The 21,581-nt window shown below is 53.6% G+C and overlaps 4 protein-coding genes across 4 annotated transcripts; 1 reads left to right on the plus strand and 3 right to left on the minus strand.

Annotated features, from left to right (window-relative positions):
* Window positions 1–6,772: 6,772 nt before the first annotated feature.
* J4E88_005717 (uncharacterized protein) lies at window positions 6,773–9,699 on the plus strand (the record flags this gene model as incomplete). The annotated part of the gene is made up of 2 exons (XM_049399351.1): window positions 6,773–6,917; window positions 6,971–9,699. 2 exons carry the CDS (start codon window positions 6,773–6,775, stop codon window positions 9,697–9,699), a joined length of 2,874 nt encoding a protein of 957 aa, XP_049255142.1.
* A 496-nt stretch (window positions 9,700–10,195) lies between these two features.
* J4E88_005718 (uncharacterized protein) lies at window positions 10,196–11,369 on the minus strand (the record flags this gene model as incomplete). Its single annotated transcript, XM_049399352.1, has 2 exons — window positions 10,196–11,143; window positions 11,196–11,369. 2 exons carry the CDS (start codon window positions 11,367–11,369, stop codon window positions 10,196–10,198), a joined length of 1,122 nt encoding a protein of 373 aa, XP_049255143.1.
* Window positions 11,370–14,729: 3,360 nt separating this feature from the next.
* On the minus strand, window positions 14,730–15,890 carry J4E88_005719 (uncharacterized protein; the record flags this gene model as incomplete). Its single annotated transcript, XM_049399353.1, has 1 exon — window positions 14,730–15,890. The coding sequence occupies one exon, from the start codon at window positions 15,888–15,890 to the stop codon at window positions 14,730–14,732; it is 1,161 nt and encodes a 386-aa protein (XP_049255144.1).
* A 1,019-nt stretch (window positions 15,891–16,909) lies between these two features.
* On the minus strand, window positions 16,910–18,760 carry J4E88_005720 (uncharacterized protein; the record flags this gene model as incomplete). The annotated part of the gene is made up of 1 exon (XM_049399354.1): window positions 16,910–18,760. One exon carries the CDS (start codon window positions 18,758–18,760, stop codon window positions 16,910–16,912), a length of 1,851 nt encoding a protein of 616 aa, XP_049255145.1.
* Window positions 18,761–21,581: the final 2,821 nt, after the last annotated feature.

Raw genomic sequence — 21,581 nt, forward strand, 5'->3', positions numbered from 1 at the left:
ACCATAATCATTCTCAGGATAAGAATGTTGTTATATAGTTTCCTTGGTTCGCTTCTCGATAGAAATACCCTCAATGACATGGCGCATCTTCTTCTTACCTTTGATCTTGACTACGTCACATCTTTCCACGTGTGCGACTTCACGGTGTTCACTCACACCGACACAAACATGCTGTAGCCTGAACCACAGGCGCCTAAAACGCCTGACGATCTAGACAGCCGTGGATCGTGAGGCTTGTTTGCCGCTCCACCCCTTCCATTCATGCGATGAGCAGCATACGCTGACATTCCGGAACGACAACGATCCTGCTACCTGACACATAGCACGTCAGGCCGCGTTTGACAGGACCCCTTCCGTACGGCTCCTAGCCCTACACGCCAGTTTCGACGTTGTTTTGACAGCTGAGCGGGGCGACCCAGCCAACAACGGAAGTACGCCAACTGTAGATCGTAGATCGCTTTCACACGACTCGAACAACCTCACGATGCTGATCGTCATTTCATCTCACGACATCAGCGGACTCGCCGATACAGCTAAACACTTCGCTGTCATCCCTCCGACTTCACCAGAGTCCCATGCCACGCGGGGGAAATAACTGCCGCACAAAGACCAAGACCGTTCCTGGCTTCGCTAACGCACCTCTGCGACCTACGCCGCAGGCCCCCAATGTAGGTGTACGGCACAGCACCTGGGCACCACGCCACCAACAGCGCCTTTCCCTCTCTCCCTTCCGTTCATCCCTCTCCTGAGCGAGCATAAAGACGGCTCGCCGTGCTGGGACTCGGCATCTGAGATTATGCATGGGGCGCGTGCGTTGTTCGGATGGAGAGAGATACCGGCGCTGTGGTTTCGCGTCTTGGGGCGTTGGATGTCGCAGGTTGGGGGTTTGAGAAGGGCCCGGGGACCGAGGACCGGGATGGTGGGCTGTGGGAGGGGAGGAGGGAGTTAGGAGAGGGAGGATAGAGGGTAGGTTAGTGATGGGGGAGGAGTATAGGCTGATGGGGGAGCGATGGTTGTGTGAGTTGGTGAGTGGTTTCGCGTGGTGTTTGTGGGAGCTGCCCGGGCGGTGCCAGCTTCATCGTGGCCGCAAGCATGTGGAAGCTACGCGCACTATTGGTATCGGAGAAGCAGCTGCAACGGGCCTCTCAATGTCCGCTGCGGAATCCCGCGCACGCGTTGCCCATGTGGTAGTTCTGATGCGGCGTGGTTAGCAGGACCTCGGGAGGTGCGATGCCCATTCAACGACTCGGTATACACGCTAGCATGACTCATGGCTCCTTCTGACTGTGCGGTGCCTCAGCGTCCAACACCATCGCCAGTCACATTCCCCTCATCGTCATCACCAGCCATTGACGTGATCAGAAAGTCATACGCAGTATTGAGAAGTAGGTCATGTATATTGGAATTTCTGCGACACTTTCACTGACGATCGCCGGATCGTTCCCATGTACTTAGCCATGTCTCTCGTTGAGCTTGCCTTCATCTCCTCTACGCCTTCTCCGTCTCACATTCTCATTGCATCACTCCAGATCTCTACCTCCCCTCGTCTTCCTCACAAGACAACGCAACCACCACTCTCCTTCTTCCTCCCTTTCCCTCGCGATCTCTGAGTGGGCGCTCTAGTCATCGGACGCGGGTATGTTGGTTGAGCGTCCGTGATGATCCGCGTGCCGATACTTCGATCTGGACGTCGGCTGGGCTGGCTGGGTGCCGTTGATACTTCCAAGGGATCTTTTGGAGCAGAACGGAATACGCCGCATTGCCAGCAACATCCATGCTTGCAGTTCTTGCACGCCGTAATGCGTGTGTGGTCTTGTTCAGAGGCACCGTCGCCGGCGTTCGGGGTGCCGCAGGTGCAGCAGTACCAGCCCATCGCAGGACAAGGCTGGTGCTGGGTGTGTAAGTGGTATAAGCTGGAGTCGGCTATCCAGGCAAGCGACACGCAGTACGCTGCTGTCTTAGTGGATGGTCAGTAGACGAGTTAGTTCGGTGAGTTGGCGTATACGACGATATAGAAAGAGGAAGTAGCACAACGAGGACGAGAGCTTTATGAGAGCGGAAGCTTCACACACATTCACATTGCGGATTACAAGGTCGCGTGGCCTCTAGCTATGGATGTTACTGCTATTGTCCTGGACGAGCCATGTGCATCCATTGCATATATGGCTGTCGCGTATATCTGCTAGTGACTGAAGGTATGCACACAGTACAGATATCGGATTCGCAATCCCACCGACAGTCTCATTGATGTCTGCAGCTCTTCCAGTCCAGCACTCTTCCCGTGCAGCGCGGATTTTCTTTCTTTCGGCAACTTCGCCTACTGCACGCCTGCTTCCACCCGTTTCCTCGACCACTTCTCACAATATGACGCATTTCACTCGTCTATTTCGCTTGTTCCACCCAGTCGTCCTCTCTTCTCTTTCCACTTGCGTACTTCTTTTCTCCCCTCGCACAGCTTCCTCAGCATTCCACCTCTGATGCGTCTCAGCAGCTTGTTGTGCGGCAATCATTGCGGTTGAGCGAACAAATCCGGTATTCGACGACGAAAAGGTGGAACTGGGCAATTCGGGTATCGCGTTGTGGTCGTAAAGTCTTTTCTCCAGACATTCATTGCAATCGGCTAGTTTGTGTCTGCAGACCGTGCAGCTGGACTCTTTATGGACGTCGTTGTTGATGCGCTGCTTGCATTTCTCTTGACAACACACCCAGTCTATACGAAGTGCATTGGCGTCTTGCTGTCGTTCTTGGATTTGGGATGCATTTTATGGGAGGTAGTCTTGCAGTTTTTGACGCGGTATCCCCGACATGCTGGGTGCAAAGAATGAATGTGAATAACGGGTACGTATAGATATCTGGGCAGGAAGAGCGAGCGTAAGTGGTGAAGAGGCAAGATCATGGTAGGCGTGTGTCTACCGAATGTACTACTGGTACACAGTCACAGCGCGTAGACTCAGAAACGCTGCGTCAATACGAATGCGCGCTATCATCAAAGAGCCGAAGCCTGCTTCGAACGTTCAGGTTCTGTCACTGCCGTGTATTGGTCAAGGGCGAAATGTACTTAGACGTTGGGGCGGACCGTGGTGTCACACTACGACTCATTCAAGCTTCGACTCACCACAGTTACGTGTTTCAACAAGAACAAGACCGTGCTTGAGATCTATTCGCACGATATACTGTCTTCTACGGCATGCCAATACCAAGTCCAACTCAGCCACTACTGTGAAGGAGTAGCATTTTATCCCCTCGGCCTGATATCTTGAAGAAGTCAATGTATCTTAGGGTGCGACACATCTTTGGTACTCACATGGCGCGTTACGCGGTACGCGATAAGTACACTCACGATGCGTGTCACCTCTCGCATACATGTGCCCCACGTACCATCACGCAATCAGTGAGAATCAGGCGAGGATATCAAAAGTGACATAAAAGACAATATACAAGAACAGGTTTTCTATTCCACCTCTGCTATCTAAGCTCCACCTGCATTGACTTCGCCAGTGTCAATTCCCGTGTGGCAAACTACCTCCCACGCCAGACTAAATCCTATCAGCTCCGAGTGCTTGATTCGAGGAAGCCTGTAATACTGTCAATTCGGGTCATCTGAAAAGAACTAGATTCAGCACCTACTCCGCCTGGATGTCGCTTCCTGGTATGTGACAGATCACTGTACATCGCAATGAGGCTTGTCTTCACCCGATATGACACAGCCGTTCCGGCCTTGGTTTTTTCTCTTGAGAAGTGCTTTACATTGTGGGCACTTGTCACCGATAGTGGCTGTTTTCCCCACGATGATCCATTTGCAATTACTGCAGACCCACTGTTCTTTCCCTCTACGCTCATCGGAACGCTGAGTGGAGTTTGGCATTGTAACGTTGTCTACAGATAACTCTTGGTGTTGTCGCGAGGTTCCTCGGTTGGCTCGGGAGTCTCGATTCGGCGTACGGCTATGATATGTTGAAGCTGTAGGATGATGAATAACGTGTCGATAGGGTAGTGGTGATGGACGTAAATAGATGACTTCGAGGCAACGAGATTATGAGGCTTGGAGATATGTAGTGGGTATGTCGGGGTGTTTGAAGGTTTCCTCGAGTGATAGTAGTCGTAGGCAATACACCTATGGCGAGAGTTGCGGTAGCCGAGTACTCGATACTTTGTCGACGAAAATTGAAGAACAACGATCAAAGGCTAGAATAGGTATGTGTGCCTGTGTATGATAATGGTGATAGAGGCTGCTGAACGAGAACTCGTAGATATGGAAACGATGTAGCTGTGTGTTGGCGATATGTGTAGGAGGATAGACGTCGAAGCTCAAATTTATAGCAGCGCCGAGATGACAGGTTTACATATTGTCACTTCACGGGGTTTCCGTCATCAAAAGTCACTCATCGAGTATGACGACCGTGACTCAAGAGGTGCTATGACTGCGATGCAATCATCGAAGTGCATGGACGTTATACAAGCCTATACCCTGTGAGAAAACAGCGCATTCCAGTGTTGAGTACATGATCTTCGATAGCCGCTGTGAAGGCACTCGCAGATTCGAGTGGTAGTGTTCGCGCATCATTGTGGCGATGTCGTGGAGGTCACATTCGCCCTTTCGATATTTACATACACATGTCGCCGCCAAAGACTTATCCTCAAATCATGCGATGAGCCTCTTTCGCTTGCTATCTCTTTCCTCTAGACGTTCCACCCCGACTGGTCGAGATCTACCACTTATTGTAACCACTCCACATCAACGCCTGAATGGATCATTCACACTCCGGTAAGTGTTCAATACGGGAGCTATCACACTTGGCAAGTAGCGCCTCGTAGGGTCTCCAGTGATGATCGACTGTTTTGGTATTGTGGTTGATGGAGGTTCCTGCCTTCTGCCGCGATCGAGGTATGAAGTGGTAGAAGTTCCTGAAAACTAATAACCCGATCCGACCGCTACCCTGCAAGTCAGGGATGCGAGTGAACTCTGCATCTTCTTCCTCTGTTGATATGATGTGTTCTAGCGAGACTAACGGCAGTGTCCAGTCGCGCTCGAAGATTGGCAGAATGAATCGTAATAGAAGTCGAGTCGGGACCTGGCGCACCAGCTTGGCAAACTCTTGATCATCTCGGACCTCATCTCCACGAATGGTATAGCTGCGCAGGGTAGGGCATAGTTCGGGAAAGCAGACTCCTTGAGTAAATAATGTAGTCAGATCCTCGTCGCAAATTCTGTCGAGCACAATGCACAGGCTCGTCAAATGCGATGCCCGAATGCGGAAGTCGGAAACTTTTCGGGTCCTCAGTGCAAGTGTTAGATGACGAAGGTTGTCGTAGCTCAAAGGAGTGAGGCTTTCAGGGATGTCGCCAGTGTGTTTGAAATTGTGTTGGTGTTCACTGGACAGGAGGTACATAGATTCGAGTCTTTCTGCCAAGTGTGTATCTCTGAGGACGGTTTGAATGATCTGTATAGCTCATCAACACATGTAAAGGACCCCCAAGCAGGTGACGGAGGTAAAATGCAGGCAAGTATTGAAAAATTACCATTGGACGGTTGAGGAGTCGGACTTACGTGCATAGGGTCAACAGCCTCGCTGTAAACCGTGCCGACCCACGCCTTCTCACCTGCATCATTAAATGTAAGGCTGAGGCTTGCGATGACACAAACTAGATGGCGGATCTTGGGGGCCAGGCGAATAATTGCGACCAGTGTTTCCGAGCGGGTATCTCGAAGCCATGCGCAATGCGCATGAAATTCGTCTCTTCGAGAATCGGCGATAACACTCAAGTGATGCGTGTAGCCTTCTTCCGTGAAGAGATGGTAGGGTGAAAGAGTTAGATATGTGAGCCTAGTCGAGATTTCAGGTAACTCGAGAAGGGCAGCTAGGTTCCGTAGTGTCCCTTCTTGGCACTTTGTTGGGAGATCTTCCAAGATCCAAACGAAGGTCTGCCATGCCGCCGTACGTAGACGTCGACAGGTCAACCGAATGTTGTAGATGTCGGGCCTCTCTTGTTCGCTCCAGTAGTCAGGGTCGAGACAAGCGAGGTTTTTATGACGCTGGCGAGGTATGAGGTATGCGAAGATGTGCTCATGGATTTCTAATGGCAGGGTTTCGAGGCTCGTCATGACGAGGGAGGGCTACTTCGGTGATGGCTACCGGGCTGAGCCGTTTAGACTACACAGAACTTTGTGAGTGACTAGGAAGATAGTGGCTCGATGTGAGAGGAGTGTCAGAATCAGCTCCAAGCTGAGGACGTTGCAGTGCCCCAGGTATGGCGTGCAGATGCAATGCCGGAGTGCGGCACAGCCCTGCTGGCAGAGTCATCATGCCAAGAGGTGGCATATAGTTTGGCGACTGAACTCCATCGGATCTTGCAAGAAGCGCTTTCCTGGATGCTCTAGCATTAATGCGAGCTTTATGTGGACGAAGTCGAGTGGAAGCCGTGGAGGTCATGGTGAGGTGGTAGTCACGTGGATGATGATGAAACAGGGTTAGACATACGGGGAGGCAGCTGCGCATCAGCTCGGATCAGCAAACATCACGTCGGCCATCCTCACGCGTCGAGACATCTCCAATAGGACGCCCAGCCTCGCTCGAGTCGCCCCTTCCTCGCGCACCCTCGCACTCCCTCGCGCACTGCCAGAAGCACCTCGGGCATCGCGCGCATCTTTGCGCCTGCCCTCTCTCCGCCGTCTGCACGCCGCGCCGCTGCCGGTCGTGGTTCCCCAGGCCGAAAGCCCGTCCCACCGCCGCCCCACCGCGAGTCGACGAACTGCAGCGCCGTCACCACCATCATGTCCGGCCCAGTCGCAGTTGCCCGCCCAGCGCAGCCTCCTCGCCTGCGCCGCGAGTCTCAGCGCCCGGGAGTTGCGCGCACTACCACGCGCCAGTCCAACATGGAGGACGAGGGCGCGAAGCACGACGAGGCCAGGAAATATGGTATATTCACTCTTCGCTACCGCTTTCGGCACATGCGCTAACATATCTCGCAGTCTACACGCAGCAAGACATCCTGGCCAAGCACAAGGGCAAGCCGCCGTCGCTCCGTGTATACCTGCACCCCAAGCACTTCCGCCTGAACGACTCCCAGGAGACGCTGTCCTACCAGTCGCCTATGCGCGAGCTGCTGCAGGCCATCCGCAACAAGGAGGTGCCGCACAACATGGTCGAGGAGCTCTACGAGTTCAACACGCCTTGGTACGACGACTGCCTCATCGTTGAGCTTCACGACTACCGCTCGGCCGGCGTCAAGCCCAAGGATGACACCAACAGCACTGGCGAGGCCGGCACGAGCGCCTTCTCTATTCATAATTACAACAACTTTATCACACCCTCTCCATTCGCACCCTTTCCAGCCAAACAGGCCGATGCGAAGGCCGCCCAGGCCAACGCGCAGAGCAAAGACGGAGAAACCAAAGAAGACAAGGAGAACATGCCCGCTCCTGGTCAGAACGGGGCTCTGACCAAGCAGCCAGGCATCGCTAAAGTCGGCACAGTGGTACTGTTTCCAACGCAGCAGTCGCGATTGGCCGACATGCAGCTACTGGCCACCACGCCGGTACCAGACATGGCTACCCTCAAAAGAATGCAAGCCCAGGGCAGAGCTGGAGGCATGCCGCCGACTCCCATGACGGCAGTACCCTCCACGCCCACCTTTGCGAACGGCCCAAGCCCGAAACGCCAAAAAATGGTCCTCGATGATAGCAACGTACACGAGTTCGAGGCCGAGTTACTGAGGGCCACCTGCCCACCCCTCTATTTGGAGCCCACCAAGAGCTTCGGTGAATCGCTCGCACTTATGGATGCCATCACACATCCGAACAACAAGAACCCCGCCCCTCCACGCAAGACTCGCAAGAGGACCACCGCCGAGCTGGCTGCAGACGAGGCAGAGGCTCAGGGTCTACAGCGCTATATGTTGGCGGGCGACGAGTACCAGAGCAATATGACGGCCACAGCCGCCGGCAACGACGACAACGCTGTGCGCGCCGCTGCCAACTCCCAGACATTTGCCCGCTTCAAGACCATTGCTAACATCCGTGCAAACCATGAGGAAGCCGACCGGAGGAAGAAAGAGGAAGACGCTCGAATCGCTCAAGCTAAACGCCAAGCGCAGATGGAGGCTGAGATCCAGCGGAAGAGAGAGATCGAGAGCAGACAGCAGGCCGAACTCGCGGAGCGTCAACAGCAACAGGCTCTTCGCCAGCAAGCACATCAAGCACATCAAGCACAACTGCAGCAGAACCAGCAGCAGAATGAAGCCTTGCGAGCCGCAGCCGCAGCACAGCACCAGATGTCGAACGCGGCAGCCATACAGGCTACTCAGACACCCCAGTCGGCTACGCAATCTCAATTCTCGCCCACCATACGCCAGCAAACGCCGATGGCCGCCGCTGCAGCCTCGCCATCGCTTGGTGGGCAGGCTGCGCATCAACTTGGTGGCACCCCGATGGTACCTACCGCTTCGAACCAGGCCATCAACAGTCCTGCTCGCCCGCCATCTGCCGTCTCTAATCACCAGAACATGATGCGCTCCGTCAGTCAGCAGCAGAACTTGAGTCGCACAGGCACACCGCACATCGTACAAGGAACGCCTGTAATGAATGCCTCCATGCCGAATCGCAACATGACGCCGACCCCGAGTCGCATGGGCCAGGGCAGCCCATCTATGGCCATGCAAGGGCAAACGCCAATGATGATGCAGACACCTCAGCCAGGTCACAACATGACGCCTGAACAGGCTCAGCAGATGCAACAACAGCGTCTGCAGCAGCAACTTCGCATGCAGCAAATGCAGCAATCAGGATCGCCAGGTAACCAGCAGCAACAATTCCAACAGCTGGCATTCCAAAAGGCTACGCAGCAAATTCAGACTCAAGGAGTCCCGCAAGGCCAGAATCCGCAGGCTTACCGCAACCAGCTCGCGCAGCACTATTTCCGCCAATTGACCCAAAATCAGCAGCAAAGTCAACAGCAGATGGCTATGCAGAATATGTCACCTGGAGCAGGCATGCAGCAGAATGGCATGCCCAATAATCAAGGGACCATGACTTTTGCTAACCTGAATCTCCAGCAGATGCGCGCGCGCTATCAGCAGCACAAGCAAACGGTCATGCAGAACTACGGCCAGAACATTCCTCCCCAGGTCATGCAACAAATCCACCAGATGGAAATGCAAATCAAACAGCGAGAGCAGCGTGAACAACAGATGCAGATGGCACACATGCAGAACAACATGGGCGGCCAGATGAATGGTGGCCAAATGAACGGCATGCAGAACGGCAACACCCCCAACCCGATGCAAATGCAACAGTACCAGCAGATGCTCCAACAACAACGTGCAAACGCCGCAAACAATTCTCGACTCCTACAAATGCGACAACAAGCCATGGCGAGCGGTGGCCAACTGCCTCAGGGCATGATGGGCAACATGAATACCATGAACAACATGCAAGGTGGCGGCATGCAGGGCATGAACATGGGTAACATGGGCAACATGGGTCAGGGTATGAACATGGCGCAAATGAACCAGATGAATGGAAGCATGGGCGGCATGCAGGGTGGACAGATGAACGGTGGTATGCAGGGTATGCAAGGAATGCAGCCCATGAACCAACAGCAGATGACCCAGATGATGATGATGCGTCAAGCTCAGCAACAAGCCCAGAGAATGGGACAGCAGGGTGGACAGCAAGGTGGGGATATGGGATGGACCGGGTAGTCCCCTTACCCATCTCCTCCCTCTTCTCTTTGAGCTTGTTATTATTATCCTGTCTCCTTTCCGTCTTGGGCTGCATCATCATCATCACAGACATGTGGGTCGACAAGCTGTGGGATAAAAAGGTGTTTAGGGCGCGGGAAAAGTGTTGGTGTTTATTCTTCAAAAGATACCCCCGGTGTTGGGATGGTTACTTATCTTGTTACATTACGATAATCACGGTCGGCATGTTTGGGGTGCATTTGGGGACAACGGATCGGCATAATGGGTGGGTCTTTTGACTTGTCATTGTTATACTTCTGTAAGACCTGTATCAGACATTCCATACATTATTATGACCTTGGTGGCCTTTTTCTGACGTGCTTCTTACAGACAATCTTGATACGCGTATGCTGTACACTCTCTGTCGTATCTTGCATCTTTAATCCGTACTTCTCACTGACAAGTTTAGCATACTCATGCTGTACACCCTCGGTTATCACCTGCGTCTTACGTCCATTCAGTTCTTCCCCTTGCCTTTTCCCTTTGCCTTCCCCTTCTTCCCACCAACCTTGGCGGCTTTTTTCTCCTCCACTTTGCGCTTTCCAATAACCTCCCCGTTCGCCGTCTCATACCCGTGTGCAAACTTGTATACACAATCCCCACACGCTGCGGCGCCTCCCAAGGGACACGCAAAGAAGTACAGCCTGACGTCCTTGATGCAAAAGTCGCAGGTGGCAGTGCCATCAATCCGGTGCCAGCCTAAATCCACCAACTCGAATCTGGCATCAGGCGCTGCATCATCAGCTGCCTTCGCGTCTACATGAAGCTTTCGCGCCCACATGTGCGCCAGGCGGACGCGGCGTTGGATACGCTGAGCTTCCGCGTCGGCCGTATTGGCGAAATGAGGCTCCATGTATGTTCGAACCATCAGCTCTTCGGCCTGGCGTACCTTCTGCTCTGCGAGCTTTTGTTGTGCCTCCAGTGCGGCGAGATACTCTTGTGCCTTTCGCTCTTGCTCTAGACGATGTTGCTCTCTGACTATCGCTTCACGCGCTTCTGCTTCTTTCTGGCGCTGTTCGCGGCGCTGCTTTTGCCTAGTCTCCTCTTCTTCTTCCCATTTCCGCAACCACTCTTCAGCTGCCTTAGCTCGCTCCTTCTCGGCACGCTCTGCTGCTCGACGTGATCGCTCTTCCGCGAGCTTCTCCTTCCTTTTTCTTGCGATTCGCTCAGCTTCAGCGCGAGCCTCTTCCTCTGCTTTGCGTCGTCTCTCCTCTTCCTGACGCTTTTGCTCCCTTTGTACACGGGCTCGTTCTTTTTCCGCCTCAATGCGTTCGATCTCTTCCTGCAGCAAGTATTTGGCGTGGGCGCAACGGTATTCTGCCCATTCTTCCTGTATGTTTTCGTATAGCGCATCGTATTCGGCTCGTGAACTAGGGTATCTGAGTATCTCAAACGCTTCGTTCACCTATTGCTAGTTAGTCTCCTGATCATCAGGCTTCGTGGGTGAGTGATCTTACGCGTCTGAAGTCAACAGCATCTTCAGTCCAACCAGGTGCTTGCTTGTCTGGATGATGCCGCAGCGCTAATGCATGATACGCTGTCTTGACGACTGCTGCTGTGGCTGATTGATCCACACCCAAGTCGAAGTAACAGTCCGCCGTCTCGGGCGCTACAGGCTTGCAGTTGGGCATCTTCGTAGATTTGGCTCTCACTTATGGTGGTGCTCTTTGGCGCGTTGGGCGTCGGCTTCGTGCGCGTTGTCGGAAAGTTACAATTGCTGTACAATGAATGTGACACGATAGAATGAGGAAGAAACGATAGATTTAATAGCGCTTGCGAGAGCTCCGCAATCGCGTCGTGAGTGGTGAAGAACTGGACGGGGTGAAGACGGTTAGGGAAGGAAGGGACGAAGAGGCAGGAGCGACCGGGCGTGCCGCGCGGCGAAGTGAGAGCAGAAGATGAGATGGCAGATTCTCATCTGAGCTTTCTCTGTATTCGATTACCGCACACTCAACTATTTCCGATACCACATCCTCGTCGTCTTCGTATTTCTAATCTTTTTCTGCAACTGAAAAACACCATACAACAACGCCTCAGCCGTTGGAGGACACCCCGGCACATAAATATCCACAGGAATAATCCTATCCACGCCCCTCACCACACTATAACTATAGTGATAGTACCCGCCACCATTCGCGCAACTTCCCATGCTAATCACCCACCTCGGCTCTGGCATCTGATCATAGCACTGCCGAACAGCAGGAGCCATTTTGTTGGTGACTGTGCCCGCAACGATCATCACATCCGCCTGGCGAGGAGATGCGCGAAAGATGATGCCGAGTCGGTCTTGGTCGTAGCGCGGTGTGGAGCAATGCATCATTTCGATGGCGCAGCAGGCGAGGCCGAAGGTCAGTGGGTGGATGGAGCTTTGTCGAACCCAGTTGAGTATTTGATCAGCGGTCGTTCTGGGGTATGTCAGGAAGTGTTTGGGTATGTCTGGGAGAGTTTGGCTTACAAGACGTGTTCGACAACGCCCCTGGGTTTGACGACGGCTGATGGGAGGAGTGTTTCGGTGCGCTGTCGGTCTAGTTCTACAGTCTTTTGACGGTGGGAGCTGGTAGACATGCTACTACATGCTGCATGGCTTCGTCGAGGACTCCGAGGGTGAGGTCTTAATGTAGATGCTGGGCACTGTCAGTTTGGTTCGTTCAAGATGGAAGGAGTGAAATGATACCGAATGTGTAGTAGCTTCTCTGACTTACAAACCCTCGCAGCTTTGACATGGCGACATAAAGTATTTGAAAGAGGCAGACTCATTCTTTCAACAGGAGTGCTGATACACGATGATATGGAGAGAGCATTGATGCTGCGTCACGTGGTCGGCCCTTTGCGGTAAGGTGGCCGCGATTAAAGCCCACATGGGCGGAAAGCCCACATCCTGAAAACCCACATTCAACCCTGGAAAGCCCACATCATGGTCAGCCGCGTCAACAACGAAAAACCAGTCAATGCCAGACGCTATTGAGACAAACACGGGCAGCATATTGCACAAATGTAGCACGTGCAGCAAATCCTTCTCGAGCAACAGTCACTTGCGACGACACGAGTCGGCTCGTGAGTTGACCATCCGACATGCCACTTAAAGCTTACTCAACACCAACAAGATACACGCGATCGTCTAAACACATGCACCTTCTGCAACCGCACGTTCGTCCGCCAGTAGGTTATCGCCAGTGTTGGGTAAGCTCGTGGGACATCGACGTTGACATTGCTTAGCGACGTCCTTAGAAGACACTCAAAGTCATGCCAAAAACGAGGCGAGCACGATGAGATAGCATCTGCTAAACCAGGACGACGAAGCCGGCTCAGAACGACCGAAGACCATGCACAGCTGTTGAACGAAGATGCTCATGCTACCAGTGCCAGTCATACGAGCCGCGATATCACGGCTGGAGTGGGAAACGCCCAGAGTCTTCCTCCCTGCCCCATCACATTCCTATATCAGTATACAGACCCCCGCCGCGAGTCGATACTCAGTGCTTTCATTGGCGATCCATTAACTGTACGGTCGTCCAGAAGTCAAGAAAACAACGACGCAGACCATCAGCTTTTCGACAGGGATGTGGCACTCTTCGGCATCTTCTCAGATTTCTTCATCTACAGCGATGCAGACACCTGTGCTCCAATACCGCCGGCACCTGAAAGACCTCCGACGGCCGCGCTTCTGCAACCTAGGATCGACGAGCTGTGTTCTCAGCTCTTCATATATAGCCAGACGTGTAGAACAGCTCACTTCAACCACCCCGAAGGCGCTTTCCCCGTGGTTGCCGCGAAAGCAGTTTTCACAGCAGAAAACTTCGAAGAGTGTATCTGGGCTTACTTCACCGTCTTCCATCCCCAGCAGCCACTCATTCACTGGCCGACATTCGATATGCATAAGGTCTCGTTGCCCTTGCTCCTTGCTGTCGCCTTTGGTGGATCTGTACATTGCACGCCCACAGACGGCGCCTTGTCATCTCGCTCCTTCTTCCATCTAGCCGAAGATTTCATCTTCGAGCATCTACGCGATGTAGTCGCAAAACCCAATTTCGGACACGATCCTCGCGCTCTAGAAGCAGTCCAAGCCGCATCACTCATAGTGGCTCTACAGAGTACTTTCAACAATGAAGCCACACGCAGCCGAGTCGAAATATCTCGACACCCAGAAATTGTCGCTGCAATGAGATCGCTCAAGTTACTCGAACCAACAATCACAGTGAGGTCTCAAAACCAAGTACCGGAGTGGAATGCGTTCATAGCCGAAGAGTCTAGAGTGAGAGCTGTACACTTCATCTTTGCTATGGACTGTATGGCTACCTTCTTCTTCAGCTCGGTTCCCAAGATTGCTATTGCAGAGGTCTCTCAGACGCTCCCGTGCAATGATGTGCTTTACGATGCGGCTACCGCAGAAGATTATAATCGTTTACGCACACAGTCGAAGCGCCTGGCAAGACCGAAGCCGAGCATCAAGCAACTGGTTTCTGCGTTGATGAATGAGGACTGGTCTGATGAGCAAAAGGGTCCCCTTATCGACGTCCTTGAACATCGACTTCTCATGATTGGCATATTTGGTAGGTTTACCCATCTGCATCCTCAATGTTCGTGGTCTCGAGCTAATACATCTCTGCAGCATTACATTCCATCGTATTCGTATCGCGAGCCACTCTTTTGACCCCAATGGTACATGCTAATCTAACCCGTGCCACGAAACGCTGGAAAGAGCTGTGGGATGCTCTACATGCGAAACGTGAAGCAGAGGAACAAAGGCTACTAGGATTTGTCAAGCATGGACTAGAGATATGGTGGGTGACATGTAAATATCTTGAACTGGCATATACCGGCGATGTGCAGAGTCGCTATATGGCGCTCGCTCCGACGGACTCGTTGGTCCATCTGCATGACTTCTTGAAGCGGTATGCGAATTGCGTGGATAGGTAAAGCGGATAGTTTGAAACTCTACAGGTTCATACGTGAATGATACACTTCATCCTCCTATCCTAGCATCCAACCCCCTAAACAAACACCAGGCAACCATCCCGATTACTAATCCTCTCATCAAGATTAATTTCCCTCATCCTCCAATGCCCCTGATGTTCCAACTCCCCCTCTAACTTCTGCCCCCCATCCGCCAACCTCATTCCCCTCGCCGAACTCCCAAACCCACCACCCCCACGACTGCTATTTCCACCCGGAACCTTGAGATTCTGGCCCGGCCAGATCTGGTCCGGATTGGTAATATTGTTGTGGCGAGCAAGATCCTCGTAGGAGCAGTGCGAGAAGCGAGATGCAATGGCGCGGAGCGTGTCGCCTTGTTGGACAGTGTACGTGTTTTCGCTGCCACCGCCACCGCTGGAGTTTGAGCCTCCGGACCAGCGGAAACTGCCGCCGTCGTTTTCGAGGATGCGGTTTAGCGATATGGAGGAGGATTGGTAGGAGCCGTCTGCGCGGCGGCATTGGGCGTGGAGTGTGTATTCGCCATGCGCGTCGAGACGGATGTCGCGCGAGGAGGCGCTGAAGTTGCCGCCGAAGTCGCCTTGGGAGCGCTGGTTGTTGGTGTCTTGGTGGTGTTGGATGGGAGGGGGGCCTTGGTGTTGCTGTTGTCCGTATTTCTTGCGCTTTTCTTCCTCTTCTTCTTGCTTCTTCTTTTCTTTGCGCTCGTCCCACTTGTCTTCTACGGCGTCTTGGCCTTTGTGTCCTGCGAAGGCTCCTGCGAGGGCGCCGATTACAGTGCCGGCTACGCCGTGGCCGGCTTTGCCGCCGAGAGCGTGGCCGCCGTAGCCTCCGGCTGCTGCACCGGCGAGACCGCCCATGACACCACGGTCACCTTCTGGGTCGCCTTCGCCGCCGTGTTGGTTTTGATGACCTTGGTTCATCGAGTTGCGACCGGAGTTGGATGAATGGGCTGCGGCAGAAGGGAGTTGTTGGTATTGAGGAGGCGCTGCGTCGTAACCTCCTTGTTGACCATAGGACTGAGGGCCTCCTTGACCACCGTAGTATGCGCTGGCAGCACCATGGGGCTGTTGTTGGTGGTGAGGAGGCTGCTGGTGTCCACCGCCGCCATTGTAATTGTCTTGTCCGTAGCCGCGATGTTGTCCATATTCACCCTGTTGTTGGTACCCGCCTTGTTGTCCGTATCCACCCTGGTTGTAGCCGGAGCCGTCGTATCCAGACATGATGTTGTGTACGAAGGAATAAACTTAGATTCTGATAACTAGGTTATAATAGGTAAGGTTGAGTGTATCGCGATTTGACTTGAAGATCGAAATTCAGCGGGAGCGGGAGGGTTATTTAAAGTTGAAGGTAAGGTTCTCGACAACGTCACACTGTTTGGACAAGCACGATCCCCGCCGAAGTGGCACCTTCTTATTTATACACACCCATGACACAATACGACGCAAGTCGCGACTGCAGTGAATCAGCCACACTGTCGTCACCGCCACTTTTCGGCGCCAATGTGGGGATGCACTGTGTATTGAGTTGGCCGAGGGCCCACTTCACGTGGTGTCGGCCAATCATTGGCGTGCACGGATAGGTCGGCGGTGTGCCCCTGGCCGACTAAGCCACATATCGAGAACGTAAGACCGCGATTACGTGGACGTTCGAACAAAGGAAGTGGGGGGAGTGACGACTGAGTGGGCTTAGAGGTGATGAAGGAAGGTCTGGATCAGTACCCTGATCAACACCTGAGGCTTAGAGATCTACCCTTGTTCTCGATCAGTAAACACCAAGAGGATCAGTAGCTGCAGTGCGTGAGCAGATGAAGAAAGTAAGGAGAATAGACGAACTTTTGGTAGATGATATGCTACTGTTATACACAAAGCTACGCTGAATATCTACAAAGACCTGGACACGCTAACAAATGCATCGCTCATAAAACGCCGATCAGAGATTCAAAGAGAGACATGACAAGTATGAGACGGTGACATATTGGACAAGAAGTAAAGCATTAAGTAGGAGGTATTTACAAAGAAGTGAACAATGCGGATAATAAGAAAGGTAATGTTTTGGTATAGTTATGTGAGTTCTCGACTGGGTAGTAGACGAGAGAGATGATGTACAATGAACCCGGGTGTGGTTTGCCCAAGGTGGTCGAGCATAAGCGTCGTGCACGATGCGGTGCGATAGTAGGCGATGAACAAGGAATTTGTTAAGCGTAACGTTGCCAACAGTATCGTACATTGACCAAGGCCTCTTAGTATGTGAAGGCCTCCTCAATGAAATCAACGCTACCTTGCGTAAGGAACGGTCGAACCGCATGTCTTACGCCATCCGCCATACCGCCCGACGCGCACACTGTGACAGCCATAGCACCGACACGGTTCTTGACCTCTTCTTCGATCAAGGCTGCGTGTTGCGGACGACCACTGTACATCTTGACTGTCTCACTGCTGCTCTCAACGCGACCCTTCGGTCTTGAGATGAAAAGCTTGATGCGGAGACATTGCTTGCGGCCCTTCATGCGGAGGACCTCGTCCATCCAGGGCCGTACCCACTCTAGGCAGTCGGATGTGGGGACTGTCCAGATGAGGACTATTCTTTGTGTTGCGGTGGTTCCGTTGTTGTAGCCATTGACGAGATGCTTCAGGTACATGACTTGGTGGGTGATACCTACACCGCCAGCAAACAGTACTGCGGTTCCGTAGGAGTCGAGGCTGTGGTGGCCGCCATATGGACCCTCGATGAAGCCGAAGGTGGTGAATTGCTCGTTGGGGCTCTTGCAGGCCTTCTCGTACATGTGACGGGTAAGTCCAGTACGCGCACGGCAGACCAAGCTGATTTGCTTTGACTTTTGGGGACGGCCATGCATCGCAAGGACATCGCCTTCGAGCATGGGCAGTGTCATCTCCTTGGAATCTGGGGTGAGTGTTGCAGCCCACGCGACAGAGAAGGGATGCGAAGACCAGAGGGAGAGAGCTGGCATCCACATGTGCACGTGGCATCCTGGGCGAGGAGTCCACTCGCGGACCATGTTGATGGTCAGGCGAACGGCCTCTCCGGGCATGGCCTCGACGGTGATTGATGATCTTTGCCTGAGGCCGATGCCGTAGTAGAGGATTGAGGCCCATCGACAGGCCCACTCGGCAGCCCAGAAGAAGAAGACCAGGTGCATCCAGGGGACTTGCGGGAGGCTGTGCAGCTCCAGATGCTTGTAGAGACCGAGAAGCGCAGCGATGACGCAGACACGGTGAATGTTGAGGAAGGTCTCGTAGAAAGCGTGGCGGAATGGCGACCATGCCTGGATACCAAGGAAGGTAAAGGCAACAGTTCCAACCATACCCCAGCCGTACGAGCCCTCAGTGTGGAGAGCAGCTGTAACGGCAGGCCATCCTGCTGCGAGCTTGGTGTTGTACAACCAGGCCGCAGTGTGGACGATGGCTTCCGCAATGGTGATTCGCGCAGCCCAGCGATGGAACAGGTTGAAGTCATCGTACGAGACTTGGAGGAGGGTGATGAGTGGGTTGTTGCGGAGGGCGAAGAGGACGGTGGGGATGAGGTTGAGGGCAGCGAGTGTTCCTGAGCGTCCACGGAGCGCGGCGAGGGTCTCCTTGTGGTCGAGCACCTTGTAGGGGAGGGCCACACACCAGGCGACGTTCAGGGCTACGTAGATGACCAACATGATGGTGTGCCATCTGCCAGGCAGCGTTCCGTTGTCGATGGCGCTGCTGATCTGAAACTGAGCGTTGTGCTTCTTCTTCCATAGGGGTGCCATCAGGACATGGCGGTTGAGCCACGGCCACCAGCCTGTCCGGTTGACTTCCCAGTACTTTTGCTTTGGGTTTCCCATGGCGCTCAGATGACGGCTGTGTTTCCACCACATGTTTGATATCCGCAGGAGAAGGAGGATGCCGGAGATACCTATTAGCAGGTACAGGAAGGTGTCGACCCACATGTAGTTGCCGACTTGGTCGACACCCTCCAGACCGTACGAGTATTTGAGATCGTCGAACTCAGCGGCGTCCCAGTCTGAGAGGAAGTGGCGCTTGGTCATTGGCGCGGTCGGTTGGGCGCCACGGAGGCGGAGGAGATATCTTGTGAGAGACATGTCTCGGGTATTCTGTTCGGTTGTTGAGTAGTACAGGTCGCTCGCGAGTCGGTGCTCACGAGGGTTGCTAGCTGCTGGTTCTCGGGTGTGCGAGGCTGTGTGATGCGACGCGATCGGTGAATTGTGTTGCGCACTACCAGGTGCTGTTTTCGGTGACGGTAGGTTCTTGAAGCAGGAGTAATGGCGCGACGTCGTTGTCAATGGACCTATATCCCACGCGCGCTTAACGAAGCGGCAGATGTTGACAGTGTGGGGCGAGGTTGGGTCGTGGTCACCGTGAATACATCACAATGTGTCGTGAAGGAGCCGGTGTGTAGGCACAAAGATTGAGAGAACCGACAGTGCGCTGCACGTCGAGGTGGTGAATGGGGTGGTGTTGAAGACGAGACGCGGTCCAGTCCGGTGGAATTAGTCGACAGAAGCGTGAGGCGGCGATTGCGATGTGCAGTATCGATAGCGATAGTAGCGACGGTGAAGGCGAATAGGGCCGAGGAAATTGAAAGCGACGTCAATAGACTTTGTCTTCACTAGGGGCTGAAGACGGAAAATAGGGGACTAGAAACCGGCTCGAAGACAGCGTGAGAAGCGAATGTAGTGAGTGTACTATGTTGCCGTAGCGAGTGAGCAACAGTTGGACGAGAAACGAAGGTATGGAAACGACACGACAAGGGACGGCGAGCGTGAGGTCAGAGGGGGAGCGAGGGAAACAGTGGATATGAAGTTCGCAACATGGGAGGGTTGGTGAGGGCGTGGCAGGGGTTGGGAATCGGAACAGGCGGATGATTGGCTCCGCTGCGCCCGGACAGTCTAGGCGCTGAAACGACACGAAGGAAGCCGGCCACTCACATTGGCGTGCCTGGATGCGCCATGAAACCAAGCCTCAGCTCACCGTCTGTCCACCGCCAACGGGAATGGCCGAGTGCCTGACGGTGGGACCTGAATCCAGAACGATGCCGAGTCCCGTGCTGTGCGACTGTCGACGGGATGGTCGATAGTCTACGCCTGATAGCTGATCAGCTGACCTGTCCATTCGCCCCAGACACCACCAGACACGCATTCGTCCTATCGTCCACTCTCCAAAACCTTCATCCCATCTCTTCACCACCATCCCATGTCCGCCACACCCGCTCCCATAAATCACAATCAGCCGTCCAATCTATTTCTGCCAATACGGGAGCCAAAGCAAGGTCCCTCCCAAGACTTGTGCGGCTCCAGAACTCCGGCGCCTAAAGTAGCCGCCCCAAAACAGAACAACAAGCGAGTCAACCTCATCAACAACCTGGGGAAAATCATACCCATCGGTATTGGTAAAACGGCTTTTGCACGCCTCTCATGCATCTTGACATTTCGGTCAGGCCGCCGAGGCAAAATTGTTCCTTGGTGCCGCCACGCGCTGTCCTGATGAAATCTCCACCGTGCTATTGCGCGAGCGCGAACCGGAGGAGGATGAAGAACCCTGCGAGCGAGTCGGTGTCGGAGCAGCAGTGTGATGAGGCCCTGAGTTTGAGACGCGAGGGTTCTTCCGTCTTGTCATGTTGGTTCGGTCGTCGGGTGAGTCTCATGAGCAGCTGTCATGTGAAGTTCATGCGATGGCAACAATCCATGCGCTCATCGAGACTGCGCCACAACAAAGAAACACGTGCAATGCCGCGGCTGCCTTTACTCGACCGACCACACGGTCCGCCGTCACTTCCTCCTAATTATTGACAATGCCAACCCTATCATCGCATCATTCCATTGAATTTCACAGCACTCACATCATCTGCGCGACAGCAATCCTGCCATGAATCACTAAGCCCGCAGGCTGTTATCGGAAATGACTTGCGACAGTTCTCACCCCGAGCGACTCGCGCCTTCCCGTGCCTGATGCGATTCAGGGTGACACCAGGTAGACCCTTCCGTCTTGCGATAAGATTGAAACACCAAGACACCAAGACATCGGTTACCCGGGTCTCGGGAACACGCTCCTCGACAGCGAACTCAAGTTTGCCCAGTCGTGCTAGGCAATAAAACCAAAGATTGGCCTAATGATCGCCACAAGAACCCTACATGATCTTACACTGCGGTCGTACCATTCTCAGAACACTGCTTCTACTACGATAATCTGCCACTTGGTACCTCCGACTTGGTGTTGCTTGCATGAGCCCCGCCGTGTTGTTGCCCCTCCGTTCTGTCGTGTTTCAAACATGCGATAGCTTCGGGACAAACGCCTCCTTCCGTCATCGCTCACGGTACCTCGCGATAACGTCGAAACAGACCTCTTTGCGCCCGTCTGCCGTGAGCAATGCGCTGCCCCGCCGGCTGTCAAACAATAGCGCCTGTCAAACGGCGTAACGCCCACATGTCCGATCCCTCGGCTGCGCATGAACTCCGTACTATACCCACAACACACGAGAGGAAAATGCTGTCGCAGCTTGGTGAAGTCCGGAAAAATTATTCTCATCCTCAGGATGGTCGCATACTGCAGTTTCACATTACTCAAAGCGCCAAAATATCTAGTTGCGTCAGTAGCTGCGCGCCTCAGATATGCTGCGTACAGCTCATACGCTTCGCATTCGCTTTCCAGTACTGAGTGCCCAAAATTCGGTCCTTCGCCGTCATGGCACCAAATTCCAAGAAAGCCAAAAGCAAATTGTAGACTACAGAGCCTAGATCTAACCACCTGGCAGCCGATCACAAAGTCAGATTGAAGATTGTCCCTCGAGCCGCTGCACGGTCTTTGTCTCATCTCATCTCATCGCATACCCAAGACACTCGCAAGCGTGCGCTATACAGCCCTTTACTACACATGCTACACAAACCACAACAAACACACGATCGC

The sequence above is a fragment of the Alternaria novae-zelandiae genome (genome assembly GCF_023758075.1).
Source record: "Alternaria novae-zelandiae strain BMP 2774 chromosome Unknown scaffold_10, whole genome shotgun sequence".
Lineage (NCBI taxonomy): Eukaryota > Fungi > Ascomycota > Dothideomycetes > Pleosporales > Pleosporaceae > Alternaria > Alternaria novae-zelandiae.